The sequence below is a fragment of the Canis aureus genome, chromosome 5, assembly GCF_053574225.1.
Source record: "Canis aureus isolate CA01 chromosome 5, VMU_Caureus_v.1.0, whole genome shotgun sequence".
Classification (NCBI taxonomy): Eukaryota; Metazoa; Chordata; class Mammalia; order Carnivora; family Canidae; genus Canis; species Canis aureus.
Genome location: NC_135615.1, coordinates 67,697,205 through 67,713,617, shown reverse-complemented (window position 1 = coordinate 67,713,617; position 16,413 = coordinate 67,697,205). Strand labels below are relative to the sequence as shown.

Genomic DNA, 16,413 nt, shown 5'->3' with positions numbered 1-16,413 from the left:
AGAAGTAGCAAAGGACAAGAATCCTGGGCTCCTCCCTCTCCCTGCCACAAGGTCTACAGAGAAGTTGAGGGCACGTTACTGCTTTAGTTGATGCATGCATTCAGCTACTCCATCAAAGAAGATTTGACTGAGCCACTGCTCTGGGCAGATACTGGAGATATGGAGATAATGAGGGGAAAAACACATCCAAAGTCATGGTGAGTCATAGGTTCTTTGGTCCTTCCCTGACAAGCTGCCTTGCTGGCCTCTCTAATCAGGACAACCCAAGTCATGGGGACTACCATGCATTTAATGACTTGTCTCTTCCTTTGACAAAGATGGCACTCTAGGCAAGGAAACAGTCACTGTTTAACACATGTCCTTAGAAGGTAAACTCAAGAGTATAAAAAGCTCGGCCTCACCAAGGAGCTACTGCACACGTTAACCTTCTGGAAATCACTGTTTCCAGTGGAAATCACTGTTTCCAACTGTGTGCACAGCGTCGAGTGCAGCCAAGCCCAGCCACTGGGTCCACTGTTCTCGGAGGGCCCTGACACAGCAGGCAGGGGACCATTTGACTGTCATATAAGTGCTCCATCTTCACAGCTTACCTGTCCTAGGAGAGCTGCAATGAGGGAACTCTTTCCACTTCCAACGTTCCCGCATATTCCTAAGACCTTCCCCTACCAGAGAAACAGAAAACAGATATAGTCATGCCACCAGATTTTAGAGGGTCTTGGGCCAAAGGTGTTGCTCCCAAACTCTGCCAGCCAGGCCAGGTGGTGACCAAGGGGTCACTGCTGGCTTTAAGAGGTGGCAGCTATATCCTCACACCCCAAACCCGATACACAGCCTGAGAGGATGCAGGAACTTAAGTCTTAATTAAGTGCTTTCCTTGGCACAGCACAGCAGAGTGCCTGGAGGATTTCTAGAAATCATGCACAAGCACTGATGTGAAACAGCCTTGTGTTGGTCTGGGACAACACATGGGGCCTGGACATGAGAATTGTCCCTTGCGCACACTCCAGGAAAGCAAATCTAATAGAAGTTAAAGGCTGCACAACCCAGGGGGACAAGGGCAGCCTTTGAAGTACAGAGAGCTGAGTGTTTTTTTAAAGTCAGTTTTAAAGTATCCTCCCACCATACTGAAGTGTAATCTGAAATTACTGAGCACATTGGGTTCATGGATTACTCTACAGCTACAGATCTATTAATTCAACCACAAATCTTGTAATTGACTGCTATGAGCCAGATGCCACCCTGGACACTAGCAGTAGCACAATACAGTAATGAACATGACAGACAACAATTTGGCTCTGCCTTCATGGAGCTTATGTTTAATTGGGGGGACCAACAATCAACAAGGTAAGTAAGTAAAATACGGAGTATGACAGGTACATGCCATGGTAACACATAAAGCAGGGAGGAGATAAGGATGAGGGTGGAGGGAACTTTGTAAGTGGTAGAGAAGGCCCTCAGGTACAGATACAGATCCAGCAGTTGGAAGATGGCCAGTGCACATGGATGGGTCACTGACAACAGGTAACATTTGAGGACGCCTGAAGGGGATGTAGATATCTGGGAGGAAACCACTGCGAGCAGAGCAAGAGTCCATATGGAGACTTTTAAGTGGACATGTGCCCACTCTTGTGTTCAAGCAAATACTGTAATGCTGCAGTTGGAATATCTAAGAGCATTCTCATTAAGACCTGCTCTCTATAACCCTTTAGAGCAAAGATGCCCATCACAGAGCTAAATATGGCTCCTTTCCCACCTGAAATATACCAGAAGGACCCATCACCTGTCTGCCATCCTCAACACATGAAGATTGCTTCTTGTCATCATGAATTTCTTTGACAAGTCTTTATGGAACACCAGGCATCATGCGAGGCACTGGGGATGAAGTAGTAATCAAGGCAGATGTGATCCCTGCCTTATGCAGCTCACATTGTCATTGAAGCTACAAGTAAGTGAACTAAGTGAAGCAGATCCATTTTAATTCCCCTAAAAGGACTTCAAGTAACTAGGGCATGACAGATTTGGGGGCAAAGAGACCACAAGTATGGATCCAGTTTTTAGGCATTTGGTTCTCTTTTGAGTTCTATCCACTACCTGAGACCAGGTCTGAACCTTCTAGATTTATCCTTGTCTTCCGAAGAAAACCCATGAGTTTCCAATTATTCATTTGTTCATTCAGAAAAGTGTTGGGAGTCTACTCTGTGCCAGGCACTTGCTTTGGTGCACTGTCACAACTATAAATGAGACAGATACATGCCCTGATATCAAAAAGGCTATAGTCCAATGGAATTCTGGAACTAAATTTGGGATAATATGGATGCTCTGAATTTAGGACATTTAAGGGCAACACTTAAGCTGGACTTGGTTGTGAGACGAAAAAGGGCAACAATAGCTAACATCAGTTGAGACTTACAGTGGGCTTAGCATTTTTTGTATGATACCTCCTTCAGTTCTCACACCCACCTTGTGAAGTGCTACTATTATTAAAATATCCATTGAGCAGGTGAAGGAGGAGAGGCTCTAAGAGGTTAAGCAATATACTAAAAGTCACACAGCTGGCAAGTGGGTAGGATTGGAACCCAGGTACACCAGGTTCCAGAGACACACCCTTAATCCACTCAATGCTGTGTTGCCCCCACTATGTCTTCAACTTGTTTCAGAAAACACTGACAATGTCCTTGGTGCACAAACCCAAGAGTTATCAACATAATGAGAAGAAGGAAAGCAATAAAGGGGATAAAAGGCAGCTTCTTTAAAACACAATAGTAGTTCACTGAGGCCTCTCTGGAGCAACTCAAAGACATGGTTAGACCAATCCAGGTGCTGCACATCATAGGCAGGGGAAGGGAATGAGAAAGCAAAGTGGGCTGCACCCGGCAGGACTTAACTGAGAACCTAGCTCAATTGCACTCATCCAACCAAACACAATTTCCCATGAATATGTGGCAGACAACTCTGCTAATGATAAGAAGCACCACTCTACACCAGCTATTGAGCTTAGCATCACATAATAAACAGGAACCTCTCCTTCTGTAGTGCTCGCATGGGGAAAGGGTGAGTCAACAAGATGGGAGATTAAAATACTAGGCACAAGATTAATGCTGAGCCCTCTGCAGCAAAATCAACAACACTGCCATCCCTGGAGCACTGCTTCTGAGTTCTCAGTGCAAGAGAACCACATGCAGGAGAAGGCCAAACATCCCATAAATGCAGAGCTTTGTCTAAAAACTCTATTCCCCAATCCTGAGGGGAACAGTCAACAGACTGGCTGGCTTCCTTTGCTGCGTTGTTTGTTGATCTCATTTGCTTTTAACAAGTATGTTGCTTACAAGCACAGATTCTGGGGCCATTTGCCCTGGGTGTGAAGCCCTCTTCTGCCACCTGATAGCAGTGTTATCTTGGATAAATTATGCAACCTCCCAGTGTGTCAGGTTTCTCAATCATAAAGTGAGGGTAGCTGTAGTACCTACCTCTTAAAGTTCTTGGGGTGGTTAAATGAATTAATTTTGTACCTGGTAAATAGTAAGTGCTCATGATTGTTGGTTATTATCTATCATACTACTTCAATGTGAAATTAAGAACAAATCAAAGATTTTTTATAAAAGATATTCAATTTGAGCCTAGCAACCTGAAATGGATTGTCCATTCAACATTGCAACTGACTACTTTGGAGTTAGAAGATCAGTACTAATACAACCACCAGGGACACCTGGGTGGCTCAGCAGTTGAGCATCTGCCTTTGGCTCAGGGCATAATCCTGGGATCTGGGATGGAGTCCTACATCGGGCTCCCAGCAGGGAGCCTGCTTCTCCTTCTGCCTGGGTCTCTGCCTCACTCTCTGTCTCTTATGAATAAATTTAAAAATCTTTAAAAAAATTAATACAATCACCCTCTTCTCTCAGCTTGAAGAGAATTTTTCAATATCCATGTACATAGTTTTAAAGTTGGGGAAAAAAAAACAACCTAGTTAGAGACATCCCTCCACCACCTCCAGCTCAAACTGAATTATGTTAGGCCTTGAGAAGGCCATAGCTGTGTGAATCAAGGAGGAAAGATGGAAGCCACCACACCTGTAGAACACATACCCACCTTTCTTACCACAAAGCTTATATTGTGCAGAACCAATTTGGGGCTACCACTTTGCTCCTCTGGGCCAGCAACTCCCTGGTCTGATGAACTCAAACTGTATGCCTCTAGCCTCTGTTTCTTGAGAAAATGCTTTTTCTGGTTCTCCACTTTCTTTAGGTCACTTTTTCTGCTGGTTTCTTGATCCCAAGTCAAGGTGGCATTTGCTAAAAGTAAGACAGTATCTGGGTCTTCTGGTTGGATGATGTAAGATGGGGCGCTTTTATCTATGAGAATTTTCTAAGATTAAAGAGACAAAATTAACTGGGCACACATTATCCATTTGCAAGAACCATCCCAATATATATCTTCTAATGACCCAAAACCATAATCTTGGCAATTGTACTCAGGACATTCAGAGAAGATATTCTGAAGATATTCCCCTAGGAGAAGCTGCAGCAGAAATAGTCTACTAGCTCATGCGATCTAGGACAGATGCCTCTTTAACCACAAGGTCTATGTGGGTCACCCACATTGGAGAATACTAATTGCAGCTACATTTAGTCCTCATGCCCAAGGTAATCAGCTTTTGCCAGTCTTTGGGTGGGGGCTTCATTGTCTGGCACTAATGCTTATGAAACAAAGGTCACATGCTCAGCCTCTACTGTGTCTTTTTCCTAGGCCCCCACTCAGTTCAGTTCAATAAAGCATTTGCCAAGCGCCTACCCTGTGCCAGATTCTGGGGTAAACAGCAGAAATGAAATTATGAATAAGGCATGATTCCTGTCCTTAAAGAGATTACAGTCTGGGGGAAGATGGGAATATATACAGACATTTCAGGGAAATGTGACAAGAACAAAACACTGTGACTTCCAGAGAAGGAAACTTAGCTCCCCATCCCAAGGGCCATGTACTGGTGCCTGAGCTGAGTCTGTACAGGTGCTGTACAGGCAAAGATGAGGGAAGGAAAGGGAGATGGGAGCCTTCTAACAGAGGGCATGGCATTAGCAAAGCAAGGAAACATGCAACACCATGGTTTATCGGGGTGGAGTATGAAACAAGTAATTCAGGGTTACTACAGAACTCAAGGTAGGAAGGGTATAGGCAATCAGGTGGAGATATAACTGAGGACCTACTGATGGAAAGTTCAGTTTCAGTCCTGGAGGGAACAAGAAGTCAAGGATCTCAAGCAGGTGAATATCAGTGATCACACCAAAATTTTAACAGCTTTGTGGGGGGCTGAGTATGATGTGGATTTGAGGAGATCAATAATGGAAAAGGAAGATTGGTTCATGAGTCACTGTGATAATTCAGATGAGAGATGATAAGGCCTTGAGTGAAGGTGATGGCAGTAGGGACAGAGCAAAAGTTGAGAAGTCAAGAAATAGCATTATTCCTCTAGCCTAAGATATTTGATATAATATATACAATTAATGCAATGGTGTTCGTGTTTGTGTTTTGTTCAAAAAGTGATAAGTCAACACCACAACCAACCAACCCAATCTTACAAATAGTGCCCTCTTAAAATTGAGGAAATACAGTGAGCAGAAGGTGACTCAATGGGGCCCTTGATTGGTTAACTGTAGATAGTAAGGGAGAAGACAGATACAGGTACCTTGGATGCCTAAGATGACTTCTAGATTGCTGGCCTGAGTGAATAAAATCATTCAATTAATTTGCTCATGACTGAACATGCTGTTCTCTCGTTTGAAACACCCTCCTCCTTTTCCTTTCCTTGCCTGAACTTCAGAACCACTTTATGCACCCTTTTCACATGTCACATATCCTTACTGCATAAGCAATTCCTGGGATACCTGGTCCTACACTAAACTGGAGGCTCTTGAAAGTAAAGACTCTCTTCTCCTCTTCTTTGCATTTCCCATAATGGTTTATATATAGGAAGCACACAGTACATCTCTGATGAATGGCTGAATGAATGAATAAAGCAACTGAGTCCATAAATGTGATGCACCATCACCCTCTTCATCACTCCCATCACCACACCCAATATAAGACAAACCAAGTAGGTAAAGGGGCAGAGGATGGCTCAGGTCAAACTCAACCCCACTCCTGGAACATTTTAAGATTTATAGCTTGGGAAAAGAGGGTCAAGAATATCATCTCCATGTATGGAGATTTTATTTCATTTTTACTAAAAGGGCAAACCACCTTATAAAGCCTTGCTTGTACCTTCCTTGATGCACATTTGTTGATCCAACTCTGAATGCAGGGCCTTCTCCCAATGTTCTTCAAACAAGTGACCCTGCCCTCCCAAGGGTTGACACAGCTTCCACAGATCAGAGAATTTTCCCACCCCAAAATGAGATCTCTCTCTTCCCTACTCACCCGGTGTTAGTTATACCTGCATTCTCCTCAGAGAGACATTGGCTTCAGCCATTGCTTTGACTGAGAAAGGCAAGATTGCAATTGAAAACTTCATTACATTAAACATGGCAATCACACTAAATGCCTGAAGAACAAAAGAGAGGTATAGGGTTTAGGATGAGATGTTGCCTTGGCTCTGAACCATTATATCCATGGGAATTATATTTGCTGCGATGAGAAATTGTGGCACAGTTGGAACTCTTACAGGAACATTTTTTTTTTCCATTTCATGGCTCACAAATCATGGGCTGGCAAATTAGGGATGGCAAGATCTTAATCTATTTTGCTTTGGATTTTCATCAAAATGGTGGGAGATTTATCACCTTCTCTCTGTCAGTACAGAGAGGATAATTTCCAAGGAAGACCTCTAATTGAATATGTTTGAAAGTCTCCAATCCACATCCTTGCTTGGCCTAGACCATTCACTCAAAACTCCATGGATTGTCCTAAATTATCCCCTTCTCCCAGTTGCTTCAGAGGCCTCTGACCCTTCAGATCTAGAGTATCCTTTTTCATACCATATTCAGTCCCAGGATGAAAGTAAAAATTTCCTGGAAGGACCTGCTTGGCCCATGCTGCTGTTGGGAGAGTGGCTTCTGGCTCTCCTACCCCCAAGGTCTGGCCTCCATACCCTACCCACCACATGCCTGAGACAGATTTGAAAACCTCCAACTGCCATTTCCAAAAAATCACCTCCCCTCCATACTGAGGCTTTTCTCACTGAGGCCTGCCTGGTAGGTGTTTAACATCATACAGCTTCAATAAAGATGAGTTTTCTCACTCTATTGGTGCCCCAGGGGTACCTAATTTCATCTCTCAGATTTCATCTTCTCATCTGTCCAACTTGTAATTAGCATATTCTCCCTAACCACCCATTTAAGAAATTAATAACACAACTTCCATCAACAAATCCAGAGTGATCCTGCTGTTGAATGGGTCCCATGGATGAAGCCCTGGGCTTCAACTAATCCTCCTTAGTTCCATAAGGGGACAATGGAGAATGTTCCCTTCATCACATCTAGTCCCAAATCCATTCCCAAAGAGAACTCAACTCCCCCAAGCCCAAAATACTATTCTTGACTCAGAAAACCCAGGCCTTGGTTGACAGAGCATTCAGGCTGCCTTATGTGAGCCAGCATCTGAGGACTGACCTCCTACTGATGTGGCCTTGACAGAGAAGGCAAGGGATTCTGAATCTGAAAAAAAAATATGCCTTGCATTCAGGGGAATTTGTTCTTGTCTACTTTTCTTCTAAATCATCACTTTAGAAAATATTAATTATGTGTACCCAGTTTGGTATAAAATTTGCTTGGTGTATTGCTGGGGAAAGAATTTTTTGTTGTTTGGGATCATAGAACACAGTCACAATAATTGAGAAGCATTCTGTTGAGGATTTGGTATGTCATTGCCATTCATTCTGGCTTGGGTTCATTGCTGAATTCAAGCCCTCAGAGTGACTAAACTGCGCGTGAAGAACCCAGGAAAATAAAAGCACATCACAAAGAAACAAAGGGCAGTAACAGGACTGACAGCCCCACAACAGATGCCCCAGCAAAAGCATCCTGATTTCTCACACATCCTCCCTTCCTCTCAAGATCGAGATTTTTGGTGCAACTACTGCTCTGTGAGCACACTTGCTTATTTCATTCTCTCTCTCTCTCTTTTTTTTCTTGCTTTTATTGACTTTCCTCCATTCACTTACCCTTCAGACACTGGGTTTAATATCTCAGCTGTTTATTTATTTCAGCCAGGGGCTGTTTCCCATCTAGCCCAGAGTTTCTTTACCTTTGAGTGCACAGGCCCTCTTATAAAAAACCTGAGCATCTCACCTTCATTCTAATTCTCCCTCTGAGGCTTTCAGCCCAAAATCGCCTGGCCTGGGTGAGCATCAGGCTAATAAGAACAACAAACACTTACACAGCATTTACAACGTACCAGGCACTGTTCCACGTGCCTTACATAAAAGGACTCCTTCAGTCCTCACAACCACAGGGACTATTATAACCCCATTTACAGATAATAAAACCAAGCAAGAGAGGTTCAATGAATTGCCCTCTGTCATAGTAAAATACCAGAGTCAGGATTTAAACAAGAGGGATTCTTACCCTAACCACACTGAGTCTCTCATCCAGAGAATTCCCACAAACTTCCCTTCTTATAATACGTATATATAATTGTGAATAAAATAGCCAAGTGCTCATCTGATTTCAGTTTTGTTTTCTAAATATCAGATTGTGTTTCAACATTAACCACTACCCCTGCACTGACATAAGACTGGTTAAGAGTCACATTAGACTCTCCTGAGCTCCTTGTCAGCCCAAGCACTTGTTTTTAAAAGTCAAGGTCAAATACTGACCCTTCTGTGATTGGGTATTCTGATGCCAGTGCTGGGCCTTTGCCAGCAGGGAGTGTGACATGTTGGAGTGTGAAGGAGGACAGTTCTAGAGATGATTCTTACCACTGAGGCAGTGAGCCTGCGTCTCAGGAGTATGTGGCAGGTGAATGTCAATACAATGGCTATGGTAGATGCAATGGGAGCCAGGGCCGAGTTTCCACTTTGGAAAAATCCAGCTTTTTCCAGTAATTTCCTTTCCCTCTTCCTTATATCTGTAAATAGAAAACAGTCTATAATGGATTTATTTTGCAGCACCAAGAAATGTATTTATCCATACCTGATCCTCCTGCAAAAAAGTATTAAGGATTCCTGATATGAAGTTTAAATGAGACGAAGTATGGAGAGCCCTGTACACAAACTGGGAGCTTAGTGCATGTCAGCTGCCATACTGGATGGTTTCTGAGGCCTCTTCCAATCCTGATTCTCTGTGTTAAGAGTCATATACTTGGATGTGTACAGGAGTTGGCAAATAATGTAAATGAAGGGAGTGGGAAGAGATTAAGACCAGAGGGAGAGTGTGGGGTGTAGCAAAATGGAGACCACATGCCTCAGTGCAAGGGGAAGCTACATCTCAGTGCAGGGCTGCTCAGGGTCCCTACACCTTCAACTGTCCCAAAGTCTGGGATCTGGAATTTTGTGGGACGTCTTTCTACTTGTAAGTGTTGGGGACTAATTGAAAGAAGCTTTTAAATACTGTAAAGACCAAACAAAACACATGTGCCAAGCCTGAAGACTGTCGCATTTGGGCTCCTCTCTTGTGTTCCAGGTATAGCTACAAGAGCCCAAGAGTATTTCTCCCTTTTTTGTTGTTGTTGTTGTTGTTGTTGTTGTTTTTTAAGATTATTTATTTATTTATTCATGATCATCACAGAGAGAGGAGAGAGAGGCAGAGACACAGGCAGAGGAAGAAGCAGGCTCCATGCCGGGAGCCCGACGTGGGACTCAATCCCGGGACTCTGGGATCGCGCACTGGGCCAAAGGCAGGCGTTAAACCGCTGAGCCACACAGGGATCCCCTATTTCTCCCTTTTGTAAGTCCAGATGGGGTCCATGCCTCTGCACTGCTTACAAGTCAAACTCAAGCCTCCTTCTCCTGGTGTTTAAAGTTCCTAACTCCAATTCCAGCCTTTTCTGCAAAAATGTTTTTCACACTAACAACATGGGGCCATCACCATTCTTACTGAGTGCTCTGCTGAGCACTGCACAATGCCTTCATTTGATCACTCTCCTCACTGTGTGACAAGGGAGGAACTATTATTATGCCCTCTGGCAGGACAGGAAAGTCACAGCAGATTAAGTAACTTGCCTTTTAAGTGGTCATGCAGAATTGGAACCCAGTTCTACTGTGGTGCAAAGTTCTGCTGTCCATATGCCCTTTGCCTCTACGATACCACACACCTCCTCTTCCCCAAGCACACCCTCGAATATTCACCTCTAGGCCTTTGCTTCTGCTGGGAGTCCTCCCCAGCGCTGTCTGTATCTGAGCCCTTGCTATCCTTCAAAGCCTTTCTAAAATGCCACTTCTGCCATGAAGCTCTTCTTGATCTCTCCAACACGATATGCTCACCCTCTCACCCCCCTGGAGCTTCTCCTTTGTACCATTTTCCCCATTTCACCTTACAGTTAATTCATGTGTTTACTCATTCAACAAATTTTAACCTGATGTTTATATTGGCCTCGTGCTGTGCTTGGTGTTGGTTAACATAGGAGTAAACAGACTCTCAGCTCTCTTTCCATAGAGGAGATAGACAAATTCTACCATTATAAATTTGTTGGATGATATGAAAGAAATAAACAGGGTGAAGTGATTAAAAGGAACTGGTCAGAAACGGACCTGCTTAGAACTGTAGTCAAGAAGGCCACCTTGAGTTAGTGACATTAAAAGGAGTCACAAGGTTGCCATGAACATCTAGCACAAGAGCATTTCAGGCAGAGGAAACAGCAACTGCAAAGATCCTGAGGTATGAATGAGCATGGATATTGTCCTAAAAAAAGACAGCAGGTTTGCATGGCTCAAGCAAGTTATCAAGGGTTAGGACAAGATGTGATGAGATTAGAGAGGCCATCAGGTGTCAGATCATGTTGGATCTAATAGGCCACATAAAGGAATTTGGATTTAAATCAAAAGTCCTAAATTGGAATAATCTAAGTGTGATAATAAACCACTAAAGATTTTTTAGCAGAGAAGGACAGGATCTGATTGACATTTTTAAAAGGTCACACTGGTTTCTAAGTACATAATGGATTTTAGGAGGAAGGAAGAAAGCAAGTATTGAATTCAGAAGTTCTTTCCACAGTCCAGAAAGGAGAGAATATTGGCTTACACTAGGGCGGCAGTGGAATGAAGAGAAGTAGATTCCAGATATATTCTAGACATGGAGCCAACAAACTTATAGCTATTGTTGAGCTTATGACCTTGCACATAGTAGGAAGTTGATAAATATTTATTGAATTAAACTGACTCAAGTTAAATTGAGTTGAATTAAATTGGACTAAGTCAAATGGAATCAAATTTAATCAAATCATTGTACTAGAGTTCAATGTGTGAGGAAGTGTTTCTGGGTCTTCAAGGAAGGTTCCATTGGGCTGCCAGTGTTCTAACCTGCAGCACTTCCTTTGGCAAGCTCAGAAGCAAGTTTTGTAAAGCCACTCCCTAAAACATGGATACACAGCTTCAGGCCCAATTACACGCTGGTCTAAAAGTGTAATTGTAGATCCAGAGAATCAATTGTAACAGTGGTTCAGATCATTAACTGGCCAACCACCTGAGTCTATGTCAGCAATTATGTAAATGTTCCTGCAATTAGATTTGCATTTATATTTGATTGTAATGGTTTTAATATCTTTTTAAAAAAGCTATATATGTGTCCTCGTATCTGTGCAAGGAATGTCAAATCAAGGGGTCATCCAATCATGATGAGGTTGCTGCAGGCAAGGAAATATATATGTGAGTGTGTGCATGTATATGTGTAGACATCTTCTAAGTCAAGGAAATAGCTTAAGACAGCTCTTCTTCTCATAATTTTTTAGTGATTTTTTTTCTTTTTTGGTAAAAGGTAACTGGTCAGTACCAACATCCACATGCCTTCATAAAGGCTAAACCATATGTCGCTCACCTGGTGAGTGAGCACTTGGGTTCATCAGAACAGATGCCTGGGTCTATTAAAATCTCTGTAATCCTTTGAAAAGCCTGCAAAGCAGCTCAGGGAACCCCCACAGCCCCCTTTCTGCAATGCCTGGCCCCAGGAACCTTAACAACCCCTTAGAAGAGCACATTCTACAGGGTAAGTAATTCTTCAAGCACCTGCACATCCTACCTTGAATGGTATTGGTAAAAGATTTCTCCCAGGCATACATTTTAATCAGCTTGATGCAGGTCAGAAATTCATTCATTGTCTGAACTCGCTTGTCTGTCACTGAAATTGCTGATCTTCGGAAAGCTGAATTGAGCTTAGCCATAAACATCTGAAATCAAGGTATAAACAGTGTTCAGAGAGAATTGCTGAGTTGCAGTTGGCCTAAAAATTCAGGGATCAGAGTAGAAGTGCCAGGAAAAGTTCTAAGGGAAGCTGGCCTGAGATTCTTGCCATCTTTCCCTTGAGTTGTGGCAGCTAATGTGGACCAGGGCACACCACTGATGATCAGACAGGTGATAAAAATACATGAATTGCTAGGATGCAAAGAGATTGTTGGGGACTTTGACAAATTGAAAAGCATGTACCCCTCCCCTAGGGCATTCAAATTCAAGTTCTTAAAAAATAATACACTGTGCCAACAACAAAAAAAGTACATTTGTGAGCACAAAGTGGGGGCACAGACTTCAAGTCCCTGCCCTGGAAATGAAGCCTTCTATCCAATTCAGTGAGAACATGTGTGCAAAATGCAAGCGTACAGCAGTTACAATTGCAAAGGCCTGCCATTACCTGGATGGGGATGAATATGATGTACACAGATATCCCGATGAGGGCTGTGGGCCCCAGAATGAAAAAGGCATATACTGCACAAACAGCCATTAAGATAGGGATGGTGGCTGGCAAGGGACAAAACAAGGCAGCTTCAAACAAGGAATAACTGTCACTTGATAATGTATTGAGCACCTGGAAAGAAAGCACATGGGTTCAGGCTTTGGAAGCTTCATGCAAACATCTCCTCAACTGAAGGCTTTCAGAATGGTTGAGGGGTCTGAGGAGAGAAGAGAAAAAACTGCCTTAAGGGGGAGGGGTATCATCAGGGGACCAACATGATGAATGGCTCTCATGCTGATCTAATTTTGGAGAGGCCCATCTTTTAGGACTGAGAGTCCCAATGAAGAAATCTTGACAAAAAGAGTAATAAATATTACCATCTAAGAGCATGCTGGAGAGATGGCTAGCTGCCTACTCTTTATCTATCTCTTCTTCTTGCTTTATTCAGAGCAGCAATGTGCCCAGCTTAAAAATTACATTTTTCAGCCTCCCTTGTGGAAAGAGTATGGCCATGTGACTGTGTCAAGGGCAATGAGATAAAAGCCAAAAGTGTCAAATGGGAGTTTGAGAATGCATTCTTATAGGGAGCCAAGTCAATTTAGAGGACATATACCTTATTCTTCTCTCCTTCATCTTACCAGCTATCTGAAACATGACTGGCATGGCGGGACCTCCAGCATCCATCCTGAGCCATTATGGGAGCCATGTGCTGGCATAGTGACAAAGAAAAGTACGAAGATCCAGAAGTGTTCATACCAGCCCTGAGTTACTCTCTTCCAGACTACTTTTACAAAGAGTGGAACAAACTAATCTTGCTTAATCTACTGTTATTTTGGATTTTCTTATTCTATGCAACCAAGTTCATCTTCAGTGATACGGGATGCTTTGGACATAATGAAAGAGCAACTATAAGAAAGAGGCAAGCCTTCTCCCTTACCTTATACCACCTGGAGTTCCCTTGACTAGGGAAATATTTTGTGTAAATGATGAGAATCTTATTGCTTAGGCTTATCTTATTGCTAAGGCTCAAGGGCTTAAGAAGATATAAATTCGGGGCACCTGGGTAGCTCAGTTGGTTAGCTTCTGACTCTTGTCAGTTATCTTCTGACTGTGAGATAGAGCCTCAAAATGGGCTCTGTACTGGGCATTGAACCTGCTTGAGATTCTCTCCCTCTGCTTCTCACCCCCACCCTCTCTCTCTCTCTCCCCCCCTCTCTCAGAAGGAAGGAAGGAAGGAAGGAAGGAAGGAAGGAAGGAAGAAAGAAAGAAAGAAAGAAAGAAAGAAAGAAAGAAAGAAAGAAAGAAAGAAGAAAGAAAGAAAGAAAGAAAGAAAGAAAGAAAGAAAGAAAGAAGAAAGATAGATCCTGAAGTCCAGCAGATGTAGTCTTTACTATAGCTTTAGGACTCCAAACTCTACACAGGCAGAAACATTGGACCAATTGCTCACTCATTTTTTTGTGCCTGTGGTGTGTTCCATACTGCCTCAGTGTCCTTTTTGACAATCAAAGGGATTGAATGAGGTTACCCCCATGCCCTGTCTCAGTTGAAACAGGGAAGCCTTTCCAAATTCCCCAGCTTGAATGGAGCCCTCCTTTCACTGAACTCCTCTAATGTTTTGAGTCTCCATCATCTCATTTAGCAGAATGTTGGGATATAATGGGTAGGACATTGGACAAATAAAAGGCATATGCATTATCCAGGAAGCATATCTCATTCAATTTCAGAAAACTTAGGATTTAATTTTCTAAAATTAAACTCTTGGCCAGCTTACCTCACCAATAGAGATGTGTGCTAGTGTCTTGAAGGATACCAGGTTTTCAAAAACCAGGGTGGAGACAGCCACCTTCAATCGGATCGCTGTGCGGTAATTTATGGCCCAGGCAAGGGCCCAGAAGAGCACTTTGGTAAACTCAGTAGCAAAAAGGGCCATGCACAGACCAATGCCAACCCAGACATTCCTAGAAATGCTCTCGGTCTGTTGGAGGATTTGGTGAATGAGAACTGTCTGTAAAATAGCACAATGGAGAGAGGAAAGAGCCATTGGAGGTTGAGGTTGATATAGGAAGCCTCAGATAATGTCAGCAAGCTGACTTTATGAGGCAAACTTTTTAATTAATTTCAGTGGCTGCTGCTGTGCTTGTCAAGGATTAGCTTTATGAAAATTTGCCCCCAAGGAGCTCAAAGATAATGACAATGTACTAAACCCACCAGCTCGTAGAGAAAGTAACTAATGGCATTCTTTGCCAATCTGGGGACCTATTTGACAAGGCAGAAAAAGGGCCACCCCCACTCACCGGCCCTATGGCTGCCATGATAATGCACAGGATGTTGGCCACAATATCCATCAAAACACGTGTCCTCTGGAATTTCCAGACCACTCGGCCCAGAGAGGCTTTCTCAGGACCCACACTTTCTACCTCTTCATCCCAAAGGATTCGAAATCTGTGATGAAAGAACAAGAAGAAGAAAAGGGATTTCATTTCCACTTGCTATTTGAAGTTACTTTGATGAACAAACCTCTCAAGTGTTCTCAACACAACCCTCATCCCTACCAGTGGTGCCTCCACACAAGCACCACTGATTCTCTTTTCTTATTTTCCAGAGCAGGTGGGGTATGGGAGGAGCAGAAAAACAAAGCCTTGGCATGAGCACAAGCTGGTACCTGACACTTGGGCACTTCATTTCCTGCTCCTACTGCCCATCTCTGGCACAATACCAGTTCGATTTAAAAAAAAAAAGAGAGAGAGAGAGAGAGACAACAGAAAAATGACAAGAGTAATCTTCCCCAGGGCAGTAAAGAGTTTGTCCATTTCAAAGATCTGAAAGAAGGCCAGTATGACAGAAGTGTGGTAAAGGAAGAAAGAGTTGACATGACACTGGGAGGAGGGGCAGAGCCAAACAAATCCCATGGGACCTCATAGTTCTCAGGAAGGAGTTTAAGTTTATTTTCCCGAGCAAAAGAAGCCATTGCAGGTTTTTAAGCCAAAATGATAAGATCATTTTACATATCTAAAAGAACATTCAGATTGCTGTGAAAATAGTGGATTATAGGGGAACAAAGGCATGGGGACCACAGGAGGAGACTGTTGATATCCAGGGCAGAAGTGGCAGAGGTTTGACACTGGATTTAAGGGAAGTGCATTTGAGGAGGATGGACAGAGACAACAGGACAACAAATCCCAATTTTCTGGCTCAACCAACCATGTGAATGGAGTTTGTCAAGAAGAGGAGAAGAGTATATATAGCTTTAGATATGAAGTGGCATATTATTAAGGTTGTGTTTGGTGTTGAGTCTTTGCAGTGGATAAGCTCACCTAGGAGTAGGCATAGCATAGAAGAGAAGTGGATCCAAGTTGATGTTGAGTAGATGGAAGGAAACTTTAAAAACAGAAAGAGAAGTTTGGACCAGAGAAGTAGAAGGAAAATGCTGCCCCTTCTGTCTGATCTCACTAGCAACTTTCTCCAGACTATGATCTGGGGAATTACTACTGAATGAGATATCTGAAGTACATGGGTGAAGGGAACCACAGTTGTAGAAACAATTGCAAGACCATGATTAAAACTCTCAGCCCTATAACCACATACTCCAGACTATGCCTTGCACTTT

The 16,413-nt window shown here is 43.0% G+C and overlaps 1 protein-coding gene across 13 annotated transcripts in view; it reads right to left on the bottom strand.

Moving 5' to 3' along the window:
• Positions 1-16,413, bottom strand: part of ABCC12 (ATP binding cassette subfamily C member 12) — an 82,704-nt gene that overhangs the window by 44,359 nt on the left and 21,932 nt on the right. For 10 of the 13 annotated variants that reach the window (XR_013380324.1, XR_013380323.1, XR_013380325.1 and 7 more), the window contains 8 exons: positions 15,101-15,248; positions 14,578-14,811; positions 12,765-12,938; positions 12,159-12,306; positions 8,906-9,072; positions 6,425-6,532; positions 4,087-4,362; positions 591-662 (listed from right to left, as the gene is read on the bottom strand). Coding sequence is in view for 10 of the 13 variants with exons in the window: in XM_077898536.1 (XP_077754662.1) it covers positions 591-662; positions 4,087-4,362; positions 6,425-6,532; positions 8,906-9,072; positions 12,159-12,306; positions 12,765-12,938; positions 14,578-14,811; positions 15,101-15,248 (1,327 nt within the window). In the remaining 3 variants the exon portion in view is untranslated. The remainder of the gene's footprint in view (positions 1-590; positions 663-4,086; positions 4,363-6,424; positions 6,533-8,905; positions 9,073-12,158; positions 12,307-12,764; positions 12,939-14,577; positions 14,812-15,100; positions 15,249-16,413) is intronic. The other 3 variants (XM_077898531.1, XM_077898535.1, XM_077898529.1) reach the window with 2 other exon arrangements.